Source organism: Portunus trituberculatus, chromosome 24 (genome assembly GCF_017591435.1).
Source record: "Portunus trituberculatus isolate SZX2019 chromosome 24, ASM1759143v1, whole genome shotgun sequence".
NCBI classification, from domain to species: domain Eukaryota; kingdom Metazoa; phylum Arthropoda; class Malacostraca; order Decapoda; family Portunidae; genus Portunus; species Portunus trituberculatus.
The window spans coordinates 17,441,989-17,459,488 of record NC_059278.1 but is presented as its reverse complement, the minus strand read 5'-3'; the positions used below and the strand labels follow the sequence as shown (position 1 = coordinate 17,459,488).

Genomic DNA, 17,500 nt, shown 5'->3' with positions numbered 1-17,500 from the left:
CAAATTCGACATTCCGCGGCATGAAGGAAGAAGGGGCGTGGCGGAATGAGGGAGAGAGAGAGAGAGAGAGAGAGAGAGAGAGAGAGAGAGAGAGAGAGAGAGAGAGGCGGGGCTGTGAGAGTCAACAAGCTTCAGGGACACATGTAGATCTGTCTGCTAAGAGAGAGAGAGAGAGAGAGAGAGAGAGAGAGGTGGGTTGTTATTTTGTATGTGCTTGTTTCATATCCCAGTAACATCCACCACCACCACTACATAGACCCACCTTCCTCCTCCTCCTCCTCCTCCTCCTCCTCCTCCTCCTCCTCCTCCTCCTCCTCCTCCTCCTCCCTACCTGCCCCTCGCCACATCTTATTCTGTCAGTCTCACTTCGTGCACAAAAACATAATCATGCAATAAATTTTGTTCCCTCGTGTGGGCAATGTCTGCATGAAAACAAAAGAAAAAAAAAAGAAAGGAGAATTTATGCCCTTCGTTTCAGAGAGAGAGAGAGAGAGAGAGAGAGAGAGAGAGAGAGAGAGAGATGACCGGTCGTATGTGTGCCAGACTAATCAGACGTAAAAATATACACACACACACACACACACACACACACACACACACACACACACACACACACACACACACACACACACACACACACACACACACACACACACACACTGCTTACCTTTCACCAGTACAGGAAAAGTCACTCACTCACCCAGTCACTCCTCCCGAGTCACCCCAGACACCCCTGCACCCCTTGAGGTACCCCAGAGGTTGCATTTTTGTCTTTTTCACCCCTTCAGCCCACCCCAGTATAGCCCCTTCACCCCAAGAAGACCCCAGGCACTCTCAAATCTATCCAATGAAGTGCATTTATTCTTCACCCCTTCTTTCACCCCTTCAGACCCCAAGTTCATCCCTCAGTCCCCATTATCACTCCTTCGTCAGTCCCAGTAGTCTTCAGTTACACCCCTTAGCCCCTCTTTTACCACTTTGTCAGTCCTAGTAAACGGCAGTTCCTCTTTCATCCTTCTTTCACCCCTTTATCAGTCCCTAGTTCACCCTAGTTCACCCCATAACTACCCCAGTTGTTCTTGTTTTTCTTCAGTCCCCCACAGTAATCTCCAGTCATTCCCCAGCCCTCTTGCTACCCCTCTAACGGCCCCCCAGTAGAAGTTCCATTCATTGTAAAAGCCCCCTATGCACCCCTGCGTCACCCCCCGGGCACCCCAGCCACACCCGGGCACGGCGGTGGATAAAACTGGAGACGTTTGACGCCGAGTGTAAAACTTGATGATGTCGAAAAATGAGAGGGATAAGCATGACAGTCGCCCGTTGTGTAGCGTTCACTCCCGTCCGCCAGCGCTCACCCCAAGCCACGGCAGCCTCGCCCTTATGTGCTCCTGTCGTGCGGAGCGTGTTGTGGTGCTGCGCCCTCGACGATACGGGCCGGGAAGGGACATGGAGGTTGTGAAGGGAAGGGTAGTGGAGAGGGCGAGGCAGCGGCGTGGAAGAGGTGCATGGGGTGAAGGGGAGGAGGGGTGGGGGGAGAATAGAGGTGGTGGAGGATAGGGGATGGGGGTGGAAGGGTGAGGCGTCTGGTGAGAGGGAGAGGGAGCTTGCCAACACGTGGACTGGTTAATCCAATTGAAAGCGGTAATAAAATATGGTTTGGAGCAACAGGATAATCACACGTTTCCACCACACACCACGATCAGGCTGCCGGCACCCGCGCCACCTGATCAGCGCGAGGCACGCTGGCGGGCAGGCAGATTGTAAACAGAGCCAGGGTTGTGTTGGTTTGTTGTGATGGGATGAGGGGCAAGCAGCCACGTCACCGCCACGCCCCCTACCCCTCTACCATCACCCCCCCACAAACAGTCCGGCGAGGCACGCGGCGAGAGGTCATTCAGGGAGGAGAGGAACAGAAGTGCAAAAATGCAGACAGATGAGACAAGAATTCACCTCATTCATGGGCGGTGTTGCGGTGCCTTCTGCTCCTCTCCTACCCCTGCGCCGCCCAACCGCTGCCCCGCTCGGCTGTTTTGGGGAGGGTGTCAAAAAGCCACGTGTGGCCGCAAGGTGCCCCAGCTGTGGGGTGTCCCCCCCAACCCATCAGCGTGTGGCTGTGATTACATGTGTGCCGCCTCGCTGTGTCGCTTGTGTCTCATGTTGTGTTTCTTGTGTTGCAGCGTCGGTGGGGAGCGTGGAGGAGCAGCCCAGCCCAGCGAGCGTGGCGGACCCGTCCTCGCCTGCGGATCTCCCGCCGCAAGTCACCCACCATCACCTGCACCCAACTCCCGCCTCCACCCCCGTGCAGCAGGAGGCCGTGAAGCAAGAAATACAGGAGGTTGTCGCCAGCCCCAGAATACCTTCTCCCGTGGGACTGGGTAGCCCTTGCCGGTCCCCGGGGGAGAGTGCAGCAGGCGACGCCGCCATGTTCCCCCACCAAGCAGCTGCGGGCACCACGCCCGCCTCGGCCACGAGCAGCGTGGCGCAGGCGGGCGAGGCGCAGAAGGTGCAGGTGTACCGTGGCTCTTTCACCACGGGGCCTCAGACTTCGGCTCTGGGAGGGCCACAGGTCACCACGCCCTCGCCCACCACCATCAATACCTGGCTGTTCCCCAACCCCCAGCACGAGAAGACGGTGTTCACGCCCTTCCTGGGGTTCCTGCCGCAGCCAGTCAGCAGCAGCCAGCAAGTGCTGCCAGACTCCCCAGTCACTCTGGCGCAGTCCTTCTCCGGATACGATGACAGGCTGCCGGCCATCAACATCTCCACCGCGGATCTGCTGCCGCCCTTCGACACGCAGCCGGCGGGGACGCTCAAACAGGGCCACACCTACCCTCCCTGCTCCTCCACGGCTGTCGTCACCACATCCTCGGTGGTCGCAGGGCAGCTGCAGCAGCCCCCACAGCTGCCCCTGCCCGGCGCGCCGCAGCAGCCGCCTCCCCCACAGCCGCCTCAGCCTCAACAGCAGCAACAGCAGCAGCAGCAGGCGCAACAAGCGCAGCAAGCACAACAGGTACAGCAACAAGCACAACAACAAGCACAACAAGTACAGCAGCAGCAGCAGCAGCAGCAGCAGCAGTTGGCGGGCGTGCCCCAGGCGGGAACATCTCAGGTGGACTTCGGGCGGAGTATGGTGGGCAGCAAGTTCCAGTACCCGTCTCAGTTCACACAGGTGTTCAGCGTGGGCGGCGTGGCGGAGCCCGTGGCGGGGCCTTCGGGCGTGGTGGTGCCCAAGCAGGAGCCCGTGTACCACGATTCCGCCAACCTGGCAGAGTACAATCAGTCCACCAGCAAGGGCCACGAGATCCTGACGCAGGTGTACCAGTCCACGCAGGTGCCCCTCAAGCTGATCCCCGTCAAGCCGCGGAAGTACCCCAACCGCCCCAGCAAGACGCCCGTGCACGAGCGCCCTTACGCCTGCCCTGTCGAGAACTGTGACCGTCGGTTCTCCCGCTCCGACGAATTGACGCGACACATCCGAATCCACACGGGACAGAAGCCTTTCCAGTGTCGGATATGCATGCGGTCCTTCTCGCGCTCCGACCACCTCACCACACACATACGCACGCACACGGGTGAGAAGCCCTTCTGCTGCGACATCTGCTCCCGCAAATTCGCGCGTTCCGACGAGAAGAAGCGGCACGCCAAGGTCCACCTCAAGCAGAAGTTGAAAAAGGTGAGCGGCAGTTCACCCGGCGCGGCGCCCCCGCCCCCGAGCAGCAGCAGCGCCGCCCCACCCCCACAGCACCCGCCCCAGCACCTACAGCAGCAGCAACCACAGCCGCAACAGTCAACACAGCAGCAGCAGCAACAGCAGCAGCAGCAGCAGCAGCAACAGCAGCACGTGGTGGGGGCGAGCGGCGCTGTGGTGACCACGGTGTGAGCGGCGCACCACCACACATTCTCACCTCTCCATAAGACATTTTTTACAAGCTTTAACTAAGCTTTATGGGCGGGTCGTGGCGGCGGCATGGTGGGCGTGGGCGGCCTCCCCCCGCGCCCCCTGTAACTTCTTTATTAACCAGTAACCCGCCGGCCGCCCGCGACCCCCGCCCCATCCACCCACTATATTTGTATATTGAAGTGTGGGTGAGCGTGGGTGTGGGCTCCCCCGCCCCCCTCCCCTGACCCAGTGACCCAACCTTGACCCCGGTGCCCCATGACCCCCTGTGCCACTCTTGCCGTGCCATATCCTCACCCGTGTCAAGTGTCAGTGCCATCCCCTATCCAGAACAGAGGGACCCGTGCCCCACGAGTCCCCCAGCCCCGGGCCAGGCGATGACGTCATGGGCTCGGCAGCAGCACAGGCAGCATCCACAGTCGCCAGGTCGCCCGCCAGGGGTCGGTGACATCGCTGGCGGGCACTCGAGGGATTGGCTACGGCCCGCGACGCCCGTGATGTGGCTGTGAGGTCATTGGTCAAGTTGCACGTGACGTCACTGACCCGGCTGTGCGCCTCACACGTTATTTTCTAATATTCGGATGCCGTGTGATGTTAGGATGTGATTTGTGTTCCTCGTCTTCACTGTGTCTTTAGCTGTCAACTTTAATTTATATTTTTCTACGTGAGAGTAACGTACGGAAGCTTGAGAATTACTGCACTACTGAGTCCTTGAGCTGGCTACTGCCTCCTCTCTCTCTCTCTCTCTCTCTCTCTCTCTCTCTCTCTCTCTCTCTCTCTCTCTCTCTCTCTCTCTCTCTCTCTCTCTCTCTCTCTCTCTCTCTCTCTCTCTGTCCTCTTCTCTCTCTCTCTCCTCTCTCTCTCTCTCTCTCCCAACTCCCCTGGGCCGCCTCTTGTCTGGTCCTGGGCCGCCCCCTGGCCGCTGCCTCCTCCCGGTGGATGCCTTCCCCAGGGCCTTCAGGGTCACTGTGGAGTCCCCGGTGGTGGCAGCGCCCAAGGCAGTGGTTCCTTTGGACGGAGGCTCCCCAGGGCGACGCTCCCTCAGGTGGTGACCCCCCGCGGTGGCTGCGTGAGTGGTGACCCCCGAGTGGCTGTCTCCATGGCCTGGGCCGCTGCGGCCACCAGTGCCATGGCGGCGCCCTCTGGCTGGCGTCCCCTTCATGGCCCCCAGGGGCGCGGCCCACGGAGAGGTGAGTCCCAGGGAGAGGCCCCAATGGCGGCCCCCAGAGGGAGGTCCTCACGCCCGTCGTGTCGACGGTCCAGGGTGGCGCAAAGATGGTGACGAGCCTGCCTGCAGGCGCCCCGGCCTGCCCCGCCCCGCCCCGCCCCGCCCCTCCCCTCAGGCCGCTATATTCCCAATACTCGCCAAAGATCTCATTTAAGCATTTCCTCGTAATCAAAGTCCCTGGTGGCAGCCTCCCCGGGCCGGGGGCGCCGGGGACCGCCGCGGGGGCTCGTTGCCAATCTTTGGACTTAACGGTACAAAATCGCCTTATGACTCTATATGCCTGTGAGTTCTTGATTCTGTGTACAAATTTCCGTGGGTGTGACGCGAGGCTGTCCGAGAGAGTAACTACTTGTCCAGGGAAGCCGTGTGGACCCCGTGTTGTGGCATCTGGCAATCGGTCATCTTTGTTGTTGTTGTTGTTGTTGTTCTTGTTGTTGTTGTCTTTCTGCAGGGAACGTTTTCCAGTGTATATTCAACTTTAAACGTTTAAATGCCTATTAATCAGATTTTTTAATTGTGAACCTCGAGGTCTGTGTTTCCTCTCCGTTCCTCGACATCAAGCACAAATACAATACATATAGATATACAAATATATATAAATATATATATTATAAAAGTATATATATCTAATCATCTAATTGAATATATAAATAGAGAAAAAAAGATATATATATTAATCATTACCACATCTTTCACGCATTGATCTTGTCATTGGTCGCAGCTGAAAATCACACACCATTACCATCATCACCATCACCACCACCACCACCACCACCACCACCACCCATCCACCGATCCACCCACCCACCCACCCACCCACCCACAAACCTTCACCACCACCATCACCACCACCACTCACCATCATCATCACCACCCACCATCACCACCTCACACACACACACACACACACACACACACACACACACACACACACGCGCACACACACAAGGCCTGCAGTTTACTAGTGTTTCATTGGACTGTCTATGTTTCAATGTTCACCCGTGTATAAAAAGAAAGATATATATGAAAAAAAACTACTAAAAAAACACACACGAAAAATCCAAAAAAAAAAAAAAAAAATAAATAAATACTGGTGTCATTGTAATTTTCCGTCTGTGAGTGAGAAAGCAAACGAGAGTGAAGTAAGTGTCCTTTTTTCTATTCGAGTGATCATTTGGTGTGTGTGTGTGTGAGCAATTTACTTTTTCCTTTTTCTTTTTCATTTAAACGTGATATGTAAAATAGGATGGAGCATTTTTGAGAGAGAGACAACTGATTTTTTTTTTTTTTTGTATTCTTGTTTTTTTTTTATTTCATTAGACTCCGTAACCATTGCCAGTGTGTGTTCTTGTGTTCTTGTGTTCTTGTGTTCTGTCCTGTAGCCCTGAACGCGTGACGTCAACAAAGCCCTCTCTTCCCTTGCCGGCCACACACACCCGCACCTTCACGGCAGCGGGAACCAAGGAGAACTCAAAGAAAACGATGAAAAAAAAGGAAAAAAAAGTAAAAAAACCGCTAAACTAATTTTCTTCGCTTCATCAAAGAGTAAAAATGTACATTATGTTAAGATTTATATGTTTTAAAATGAAATTCCTGGTGTTTTTGTATTTTTGGGTTAGGTTTTCGTTTTTTTTTCTTTTCTTTTTTTAGTGTTTTTCAATTGTTTCTCCACCCCGCGGCTGTAGCGTGAGGGACTGGGCCGTGACTGTGTACATTATCTATACATATTATATAAAAGAAAACCATTATTAAAAAAAAGGAAAAGGTTGTCAGAAGTCTAAAATACTATAATAAGAAAAAAAAATTTAAAAAGTGCATCGTGAGATATTGTTAATTAAGAGAATGTTATTTATTTACCAAAAAAACTTTAAATGTTATAAAAGTGTGTATAATATTCGTGTAAAATACTAATATAATTTTATGCTGAAAGATTCCATGGTTTTTCTTCATCTCCTGGCCTGGGTGTGTCCTTGTTGATGTGTGGGTGGTTGGTAGGGGGGAGGGAGGGATGGAGAAGATAGGGAAGGTTATTGATGATGATAGTAATGTTGATAAGGTGAGAATAACACTAGTAGTAATAGTAGTAGTAATAGTTTATACATAGTTATTGCATCCATATACTTTCTAAACAGAGAGAGAGAGAGAGAGAGAGAGAGAGAAACAAGTAGAGCAAAATCTTTCAATGCAATGGAAGCAAGTGATCCAAATAATCAAAATTCACTCTCACTCACTCTCTCACTCACTCACTTCTATGCCCAAACTCCTCTTCCCTGTTCCTTTTTATTTCTCTCTCTTTTCCTCCACCTTTCTCTCTCTCCATTGTCATCCCTCCCTCTCATCTCTCTAACCTCCCATTCCTCCTCCTCCTCCTCCTCCTCCTCCTCCTCCTCCTCCTCCTCCTGCTCCTTCATCCATCTCGGTCCTCCTCTGTGCAATCTGTTCCTTTAAGAGAGAGAGAAATCTGTCTTTTATTCCACCGAGTCGTTCTTTAAAGGGAGACATTCAGTTACTTCTCATAAGCTTAAGGAACCAAGGACCAAAAATGCCACTAACTCTGCCTAAAGGAACGACGACTCTTGCATTCATTTATCATTATTTTTTTTTTCCTTTTTGTTTCTCCTTTTTGGTTTTTCATTTTTTAGTAATCTATATTTGAGTTTTTTTTTTTTTTTTTTTACTTTTTTTCTTTCTTTTTCTCTAATTGTATCTCGTTTTCTGTTTGTCTGTATGCCTGTTTCTTTCTTTTCTCTCTCTCTCTCTCTCTCTCTCTCTCTCTCTAATGTATCAGTTACCAAACTTTGCCAAGGAGGAGGAGGTGGAGGAGGAGAAGGAGAAGAAGGAACAGGAAGAAGAAGAAGAAGAAGAGAGAACACTGCGGAGAAGATGAGGAAGGAGGAGAAGAGGTGGTATAAGCAATCACTTTCCTGCTCCTCCTCCTCCTTATTCTCTTTCACCATTCCTCCATCTTCCTTTCTTGTTTCTCTCTCATCGTCTAGTCCTCTTATGGTCTCCTGTGTCTCGTTATCTTTTTTTTCTCCTCCTCCTCCCACTCCTCCTCCTCCTCCTCTCCTCCCTCCTCCTCCTCCTCCTCCTCCTCCTCCTCCTCCTCCTCCTCCGGTTGCATGAATCTGAGAAGAATATAAAGTCCTTTGCTGCATAAATATCCCTTACATCTACGCATTTACCCTCCCATCAACACATCTACGGTATGAAAACAACGCGAGACACCCTGAAAAAGAAAAGTAAAAAATAGAAAGTAAAATAAGATACACAAACACCCCCTCTCATGCATCCCCCCGACCAACACAGAGGAAGTCAAAGAAAACGTTAGGCTAATGTGATGCTTCGGTCCTGGTGACTCGTCTTGTCTCGTCTCGGATTGGCTGGAGGCGGTTCATGCATTCTTCAGCCTTATATAGAGCGTGGAGCAAAGCACTGTTAAACTCCCCACTGCGTTTTACCATATTGTTATAGCCACTGCGAACTGGTTGGCTTGCGGCGAGTGGATGTAAGAGGAGGAGGAGGAGGAGGAGGAGAGGAGACTGCTTTGTGGTGCTTGTGTGTGCTGCTGTGTGGACTGGACGCCTTGCCTGGTGAATTTGGAGCGAGCTGTGCGGAGGACGCTTTGGTGAAGTACATGTTAAGTATCCATTTATGTTCAATGTTAACCTGATTCAGATTGATTTAACGTGACCTAACTCAACTTAACCAGACTTAACATAACCTAATCTAACTTAACCTAACGGAGCCTAACCTAGCCAAACCCTATATAATCTAGCCTAACCTAACCTTACCTAACCAGATTCAACCTTACTTAACCTATTCAATACTGAGACACATTTTCACCATGAGATTTGTGTGCGATTAGACCATTCTATTGACATTAGGAACGGTGTATGGAGGTCAGAAGATTAATGGCCACTGTCTTCAATATCTTAATTCCCCCCATAAGTTTCTGAAGCTGTATAAAATCACCAAATAGTAAGCAGAATGAATGTAAAAAACGCGTCATGGTCCTGAAGGGGTTAATCCATCCAGTCTAATGTAACCTAACTTAATCTAACCTAGCTTAAACTAATCTAATCTTATTTATTTATTTAGTTAACAAAAACACCTTCGGAACTGAACTGAGCGACTTGTTTTCTATTACTATTATTATTATTATTATTATTATTATTATTATTATTATTATTATTATTATTATTATTTTTTTTTTTATTGGGATCTGGTTTGTGTGGACGGGGATATGTTACAAGTTGCAATCTCCACATTTTTCCTGCATCCTTAGACGCCCACGCAGACAATGAAAGCATAAACAAAACAAACAAGCACTTGGATCTTACAACTATTCTTAACTAGATGGACAGACACTCTCCCTAACATGTGAAGAATAAACAGGTAAACAGCAACAGGTAAAACAAACAATTAGCTCATTCTTTTTATTTATTTATACCATGTTGGGTTTCCACGGGAATTTATGGGCTAAAGAAGGTACTTTTCTCTTCTCTTCCACCCTCCTCTCCTCTACCTGCCCTCTTTTCTCCATTCCTCCCTTCTTTTCATTCCTCCTCTTCTTTTCTCCTCCTACTCCTCCTCCTTCCTTCCTCTCCTTACGTTTCTCTCCTCTTCCTTCTTCCACCTCTCTCATTCCTTTCTCTAATGCTTGTCTATCTTTTTTTTTATCTCTCTCTCTCTCGAAAAGGTGGATGAATAGACAGATACACACAGATAGATAAATAGATAGGTGGATAGATAGATAGATAAATTTTTTTGTGGTATCTCCTATCTCAAACCCCACCCGCTAGGAAACCGTTGCCCCGAGTGAGGAAGCCCAACCTACACTCAGACCGTTCAATTCTCAACAATTAAATAGACACATGGAAAAGATAAACACGTCAACAAAACCAGGTAAATAAACAAACAGATCTTTCAATTCACAAACGCAAAGGAAGAAAAAGGAAAAAAAAAACAAAGATAAAAACACAAGCAGTTCTTTCAGTTCTTACTTAATCGAGGAAAGGAAAAGAAAACGAGAAAAAAAACAAAAAAAAAAAAACGAGAAAAAGAAAAGAAAACAAAGAAAGGAAAAAGAAAACGAGAAGAAGGAAAAGAAAAAAAGAAAAAAACACACAAGCAGTTCTTTCAATTCTTACTCAAACGAAGACTAAACGAAAGAAGAAAAAAAAAAAAAAACACGATATCTATAACTTCGCAGGCAGCAGAAGTCGTATCCGTCAGGAGTTGAGAGGAATATTATGACTCTTATACCCAAACACTTCTGCGCTTTACCTTCACTATTTGAAAAGGCTTTATCTAAATTCACACGAGTTTTTCAAGGTGTTTTTACGCTTCTAGACACAGATTGACAAGATATCTATATTATTAACCGGAAAAACACTCTTGAAAACCGGGCTAGTCATTTGTGTGGCCTTGGAAAATAGTCGTGGTGAGAGAGAAGAGCGGTTCTCAATACGTGGCACAGTATATCACGTCACCCGGTAGAGTTTTGGCGGGAGATTGAATGGGAGAAGTTACAGGAACACCGCCTTAGTTTCGAGTTGCAATGCCGATGTGTTCAGGAGTTGCATCCGTCACTAGAGGGCGTTAGAAGCACTAGTGAATGGCTGATCTGGCCTCTGGTGGTGCAACGGAGAAATTAAGGAACGTTCAGTTGTTTATGGTTGTCTGATTCTCTCTCTCTCTCTCTCTCTCTCTCTCTCTCTCTCTCTGTTCTTGTTCATGTTTTTTTTTTTATTTCGTGTTGTTTTTTATTTTTTTTTTTTTGTTTTCGTTTTTCCTGTGCAGTTTTTATTTTTTGTCTAGTTATTGTGCTCTACTATTTCTTGTTTCTTCTTCTTTCTTGTTATTTTTAGCTTTGTTGCTTTTCTTATTGTTATTTTCTCTTTTATTTCTGTTTCCTCGTCCTTCATCTTCTTTGTTGTTGTTCGTCGTTATTTTGTCGTCATTATTCTTGTTTCTTCTTCTTCTTGTTCTTGTTCGTTTTCTTCTTCTTCTTCTTCTTTTGCTCGTATCATCAGTTTCATCCCATTTTCTTTCTTATGTCTATTTTTGTCTGTGCTTATTGTTCTCCTTCATCTAGTTGTTATCATTGTTGTTTTCGTTGTTATTTATCATAATTTTTCCCTTTTCGTTCCTTTTGATTCTTTATTTTTCATCTTTCTTACTCTTCTTTTTCTTGTTCTTGTCATTCATTTCAACATATTTATTCTCCTTATCTTCCTCCTTCTCTCCTCATCTTTTCCATTTTCTCCACGTATTTCTGCTTCTTCTTTTTTCGTCTTCTTCCTTCACCTTCACCTTTCATTTATTTCAGTGCTCTTACCTTCCTCCTTCGCCTCCTCCTCGTCCTTCTTTCGTTCCTTCTCTTCTGATTTTCTTTATTTACTTTTTTACTTACTGTTTTCATTCTTTTACTTGCTTTTTATTTTTCTATGTACTAAACTTCCTCCTCCTCCTCTTCCTTTTCCTCCCACTTCTATAAATTCTTCCTTTTTAGTCTAATTTATATTCTTATCTTCTTATTCTCATTTCATTCAAGCCTTTTAAAACCTCCATTGTTCTCTCACTTCTGCTATGTCTATCCTAAACCACACACACACACACACACACACACACACACACACACACACACACTCGCAGACGGTCCAGACACGTCCTGACAGGTTTCACCGCGTAAGGAGTTGGCGGGTTTTGCTCATAAGGAATCAGAAACCATCCGCGGTGACCCTCGTGTCTTCCAAATGGACTTAAGGAACGGTGTGTCTTCAGGAGGGACGTTTGCATGGCTGAAAAGGAAGTGCTATGTCCTTGGAAGGTGTTTCTTTCTCTCTCTCTCTCTCTCTCTTTTTATCTCTCTATTTTTTTCTGTCTTGCTGTTGGTTGGTCTCTGTCTCTTTCTCTCTCTTTCTCTCTCTCTCTCCTCTCACTCCTTCTCTCCTTTCCCGTTTTGTTTACATTGGTACGGTTGAGTAAACTTTGCACGCACATGAAAGGCTCGCCGGCTAGCCTTGATGTCCACACGAAAGGACGTACGTACACGCCTGTCAGCTGAATACGTACACGGACGGACACTTACACACACGGACACACAAGTTTTCCTTTTTCTATTTTCTTTTTTTTTCATTATTCCCCTTCGTCATCGTCCTCCTCATTATCATCATCATTATCATCAATTCCTTATGTTTATTTGTTTTTCCGTTCTTTTCCATCATAATGACTGGCCTGCACAGTCAAGACCAGGAGGAGGTGGAGAAGAAGAAGGAGGAGGAGGAGGAAGAAGAGGAGGAGGAGGAGGAGGAGGAGAAGGAGGAGGGGGAAGAATGGGAGGCAAGATAAAAGAGGAAGGTTGAAGGTAAATGGGTATGGGCCGAGAGGTAGGAGGAGGAGGAGGAGGAGGAGGAGGAGGTAGTAGACAGAGGCAGAGGGAGGAGGTAAACAGCATGAGGAGGAAGGATAGGAATAATAGGTGATAAAACTAAGGAGGAAGAGGGGAAGAAAGAGGAAGAGAAGAACATAGAATGATGAATGGCATAAGGAACAGAGGAGGAGCAAGATTAAGAAGAAGAAGAAGAAGAAGAAGATAATGAGGATGAAAAAAAGAAGAAATAAGGCAAAATAAATGAAGGAGATAAAAGGAGGAATAAAAGCAGAGGACAATTAGAGGAGGAGGAGGAGGAGAAGGAGGAGGAGGAGGAGGAGGAGGAGGAGGAGGAGGAGGGACATTATTCAGTACATGTGGTCAATGAGGCTGCGCTGTCTGCTGTCCAGTTTGGCAGATTTGGCTGAAAAAACAACTCAAATTAAAAGAGACCAAACTCACATGTAGATAAGTGAATAAGTCCACATTTTTGTTCATTATGACCTTGTTTGGCTCCTGTTTGTGTGTGTGTGTGTGTGTGTGTGTGTGTGTGTGTGTGTGTGTGTGTGTGTGTGTGTGTGGCAGAGAGAATGCTTACTAGAAACATTCGCAACATTAATTTTCAACACCACAAACACACAGAACACCAGATAACACAAAGAAACGCAACACACACACACACACACACACACACACACACACACACACACACACATACACAGCGTAACACGAAGGCAACACGCGTCACAGTAACACGCGCACAGCCTCGTAACACACATCCTCTCTTGGTTTCCTCATAGCAACGGAGTCACGCTCAAAAGAATAAGAGAGGAAGTAAAGAGGAAGAAGATCCTGTAGTTCTTCATTTAAAGGTATAGGAAGAAGGATATTGCAGTAAAATGGCATAACTTTTCATTCTTTCCCCCCTTCCTCCTTCCTCTCCTTGTTGTCTTCCGTTCCTCCCACGCGCCCTTACCTTCCAATTCAATCTTTCCTCCTTCTTATTTCTCCCTAACTCCCTTCCACTTATTTCTTCTTGTTTTTCTCTTCCGCTTTCCTTCTCCCTCTCCTTGACATCTTTCGCTCCTGTCGTTATCCCTCCCTGTCAGTCCTCCTTCCCTATCCTTCCATATTTTCTTACATCTACCTACTTTCCCCATTCTATCTTCTCTTCTACCACCACTGATCAACCCCTGCCCTTCAGTTTCACGTAGGCGGGTGCAGGGACACGCCACGCCCCTAAGCGACACCCCAAGACGCAGCCCAGGGCACAGTACCCTTTTGAATGCCCTGAGACTCCTATAAAAGGCTTGTGGCGCCCGCTAACCCACATCTGCCATCTCGCGCCTCGCCAGCAACACAGCAGTCGCCAGTAGAGAGAGATACTCACCCTGCAGGCAAATTTATCTCATTCTTCGACATTTCTCCGTGCCCCAGAGTTTGTAGGATGGCTTTAGGTGGAAGGAAAGGAAGGAGGAAGAGCGGGAAGAACAAGGGATGAGGACGGGAAGGGAGGAGGAGCGAGAGGAAGACGAGGAGTGAAGCATTCTGGCAACGACGGTAGCGGTGACACAGCGCGCGCCACGCCGATTCACAGTGACAACTTTGCACCTTTATTTCCCGGCAGGAGGTTGTTGGCCCTGGTCTGTGGGTGCTGGGGGTTGTTTTCCTGCTGGGGGGCCGCGATCAGAGGGTCACAAGAGAGAGGCAATCCCGTGTGCCTGTGATAACAAGCAATTTTCTTCCACCTGTTACTCTGCTGCCTGGTGGTGCGTCCTTCTGGCAGCGTCCGAATGTGTGCCCAGCGACCTCCCTCCGTCCCGCGCCGCCCCACTCCGCGGTTCCTACACGCCTCCTGACGCCCTGTTCTCCTTATGATTACTTAAATATCCCACTACTCCCAGCTTTTGTTTGGTTTGTTTACTTTGCTACGTTCCAGATGACGATGCAGATGTTAGGATTAAGGACAACTCAACTGTGTGTGTGTGTGTGTGTGTGTGTGTGTGTGTGTGTGTGTGTGCAATATCGCTGCGCCTTACATGGCTGCCCAGGACCTCGTGACGTCACCAAGTGTGCGTTGACCTGGCTTGCTGACCTGCAGGGGGTGTGTGAGAGTATCAAGGTCCCGCAGGTCACACCGCTGATTGATCACTCGTGCCTGGCTCACTCAGGAGAAAGTTGTGCCTGGTGATGATGATGGTGGTGATGGTGGTGATGGTGATGATGGTGGTGATGATGGTGGTGATGATGATGGTGATGATGATGATGATGATGATGATGATGATGGTGGTGATGATGGTGGTGATGATGGTGGTGATGATGATGATGGTGGTGATGATGATGAGGATGATGATGATGGTGGTGATGATGAGGATGTTGATGATGATGATGATGATGATGGTGATGATGGTGATGATGATGATGATGATGATGATGGATGATGGTGATGATGGTGATGATGATGATGATGATGGTGAGGGTGATGATGATGATGATGATGATGATGGTTGATGGTTGATGATGATGGTGGTGATAATGGTGATGATGGTGAGGGTGGTGATGATGATGATGATGATGGTAATGATGATGATGCTTTACTTTCATCATATTTCATTTAGTCTTACTCATTTTCTCTCACAATCTTTTTTTACTTAAATATTTAGCTTTACATACATCCTCATTTTTTTATATAATGGAGAGAAGGACGAGAATAGAAGGGAAGGAGAAGAGGGAAGAGAGAGAGAGAGAGGAAGATAAAGAGGAAGAGAAGAGGAGAGAAAGGAAGGAACAACGGAAATGCTTAATACTTAACCTTCATAACAACAAAGGGCAAAACAGAATTATGAGAAAGATGGAAAAATGTGGAGCAGGAGAAGGAATAGGAGGAGGAGGAGGAGGAGGAGGAGGGAGTAGGAGGAGAAGGAGGAGGAGGAGGAGGAGGAGGAGGAGGAGGAGGAAGAAGAATCCAAGATGATGTAGAGGAGGAAGAAGAGGAAGTTGAAATATATAAATAAATTAGATGATATTTACAGAGAGAGAGAGAGAGAGAGAGAGAGAGAGAGAGAGAGAGAGAGAGAGAACCTGCAAGTGATCAGAAAACGTGAATCATGTAAGGAAAACGAATAACACACACACACACACACACACACACACACACACACTCTCTCTCTCTCTCTCTCTCTCTCTCTCCCAACACCAACAACAACACCACACACAAAAAACAAAACAAAACAAAACGACAAAAGAACCTTAAATAAGCGGCGGGGAGACAGAAGCAATGTTGCCAAGTTCACCCAAACACCCTGATGGATTCAAATGCCGGTTAACACTTCGCAGTTTTAATAGTAATGTCAGATGAAGTTAAGGCAATAATGGTTTAAAATGTCATGGCGAGACGACCCGGGGAGTGAGACATCATAACTTGTGGAATGAAGAAGGGCGGAGATGATTATTAGAGACAACTGTGTAGAGGGAGATAATGTGGGGGATGACGAGAGAGAGAGAGAGAGAGAGAGAGAGAGAGGGAGAGACTGCAAAAAAAATAAAGGCATTTCAAGTGTTTTCCTCACCAGACTCCAATGTTATGACGCGCTATTAAAATATTTCTAGGGCCTCGTAATGTGCAGAGATCATCCATTAGTTCGTGTGTGTGTGTGTGTGTGTGTGTGTGTGTGTGTGTGTGTGTGTAAGTAAATGCTGTGTTGTATATATAATCTCATAATGAATCTCATTGCAAAATTTTCCGCCAGATCTCATTAAGTCATGTATATTGAAGGAAAAGTCTAGTGTTTACATAGCGGGAGCCAATCAGAGACGCTGGTCAGACTGCCGAGTAACCAACTGGCCAATCAGAACGGAGCGGTTTCCTCTGTTTACAAGTGAGCAGGAGAGGTGGTGGTTATGGTGGCTATGCATAACGAGACGTACTAGTTTTCCTCATTTTATTAGCGTTTATAAGTGCCAGGAATGCTTGAAAGAACAGCCAGAAGTGCGTTAGTGCCTAGTGGATATTGTGAAGTGGTCCAAGGGTGCCACACTCCTGTAGGACGCCGAGTAAAGCTAAAAATAAATAAGGATACAGATGGAGGACTCAGACACGAGTTGAGATCAGCTGACGGTGTTTAATTCAGCTGTTACCCTCCCCGTTCCCCCCTCTACTCCTCCTCCACTCCTCTCTTCATATTTTCCTCCTTCTCTTTCATTTTTTTCCTCCTCCTTGATTTGTTCTTATTGTTCATCTTGCATTTTTCCTTTTCTCCCTCTCCTGTCCTCATTTCTCGTCCTCTTCCTCTTCCTTCTAGTTTGTATTCTGGCTCGTCGTCAGCCAAGTCTTCCTCGTCACCGTCAGTGAAGCAGATGACGTGAGTGTTGCTCCGTGTGAGTGTGTGTGTGTGAGTGTGTGTGTGTGTGTGTGTGTGTGTGTGATGTTAATGTGTTCATACAAAGGCCATTTCTTGCCGTCTTTTTAATTCCTCTCACTTCGATACCCTCATTTTTTTCCCGTCGCGTATTGTATATATTTATTTGTGTGTGTGTGTGTGTGCGCGTGTACTAGCGTCTCCTCTTCCCTTTTTGCGCGTGGCGTGGCGTGTCGTGGGCGCTTATCTAGGCTGCGATAAGGGACTGTGCGCGCATTTACATAAGACAGCCAAGTTAGGAAAACACACACACACACACACACACACACCGCGTAGTGTAGTGGTTAGCACACTCGGCTCACAAACGAAAAGGCCTGGGTTCGAGTCCCGGGCGCGGCGAGGTAAATGGGCAAGCCTCTTAATGTGTAGGGTCTGTTCACCTAGCAGCAAGTAGGTACGGAATATAACTCGAGGTGTTGTGGCCTCGCTTTCCCGGTGTGTGTTGTGTGTTGTGGTCTCAGTCATACCTGACGATCGGTCTGAGCTGAACTCGTTCCGTAATGGGTGACCAGCAGATACACACACACACACACACACACACACACATCGCTTCACACTCAAAACATTCAAATTGCTTT

General features: G+C 47.7%; 1 protein-coding gene across 3 annotated transcripts in view; it reads left to right on the top strand.

The window, feature by feature from the left end:
- The window catches only part of LOC123508247 (early growth response protein 1-B-like), a 72,798-nt gene extending 68,735 nt beyond the window's left edge, over nt 1-4,063 (top strand). For all 3 annotated transcript variants that reach the window (XM_045261807.1, XM_045261808.1, XM_045261806.1), the window contains one exon: nt 2,178-4,063. In XM_045261807.1, the coding sequence (XP_045117742.1) occupies nt 2,178-3,880 (1,703 nt within the window). In that variant the 3' untranslated portion in view covers nt 3,881-4,063. The remainder of the gene's footprint in view (nt 1-2,177) is intronic.
- The last annotated feature ends 13,437 nt before the right edge of the window (nt 4,064-17,500 follow it).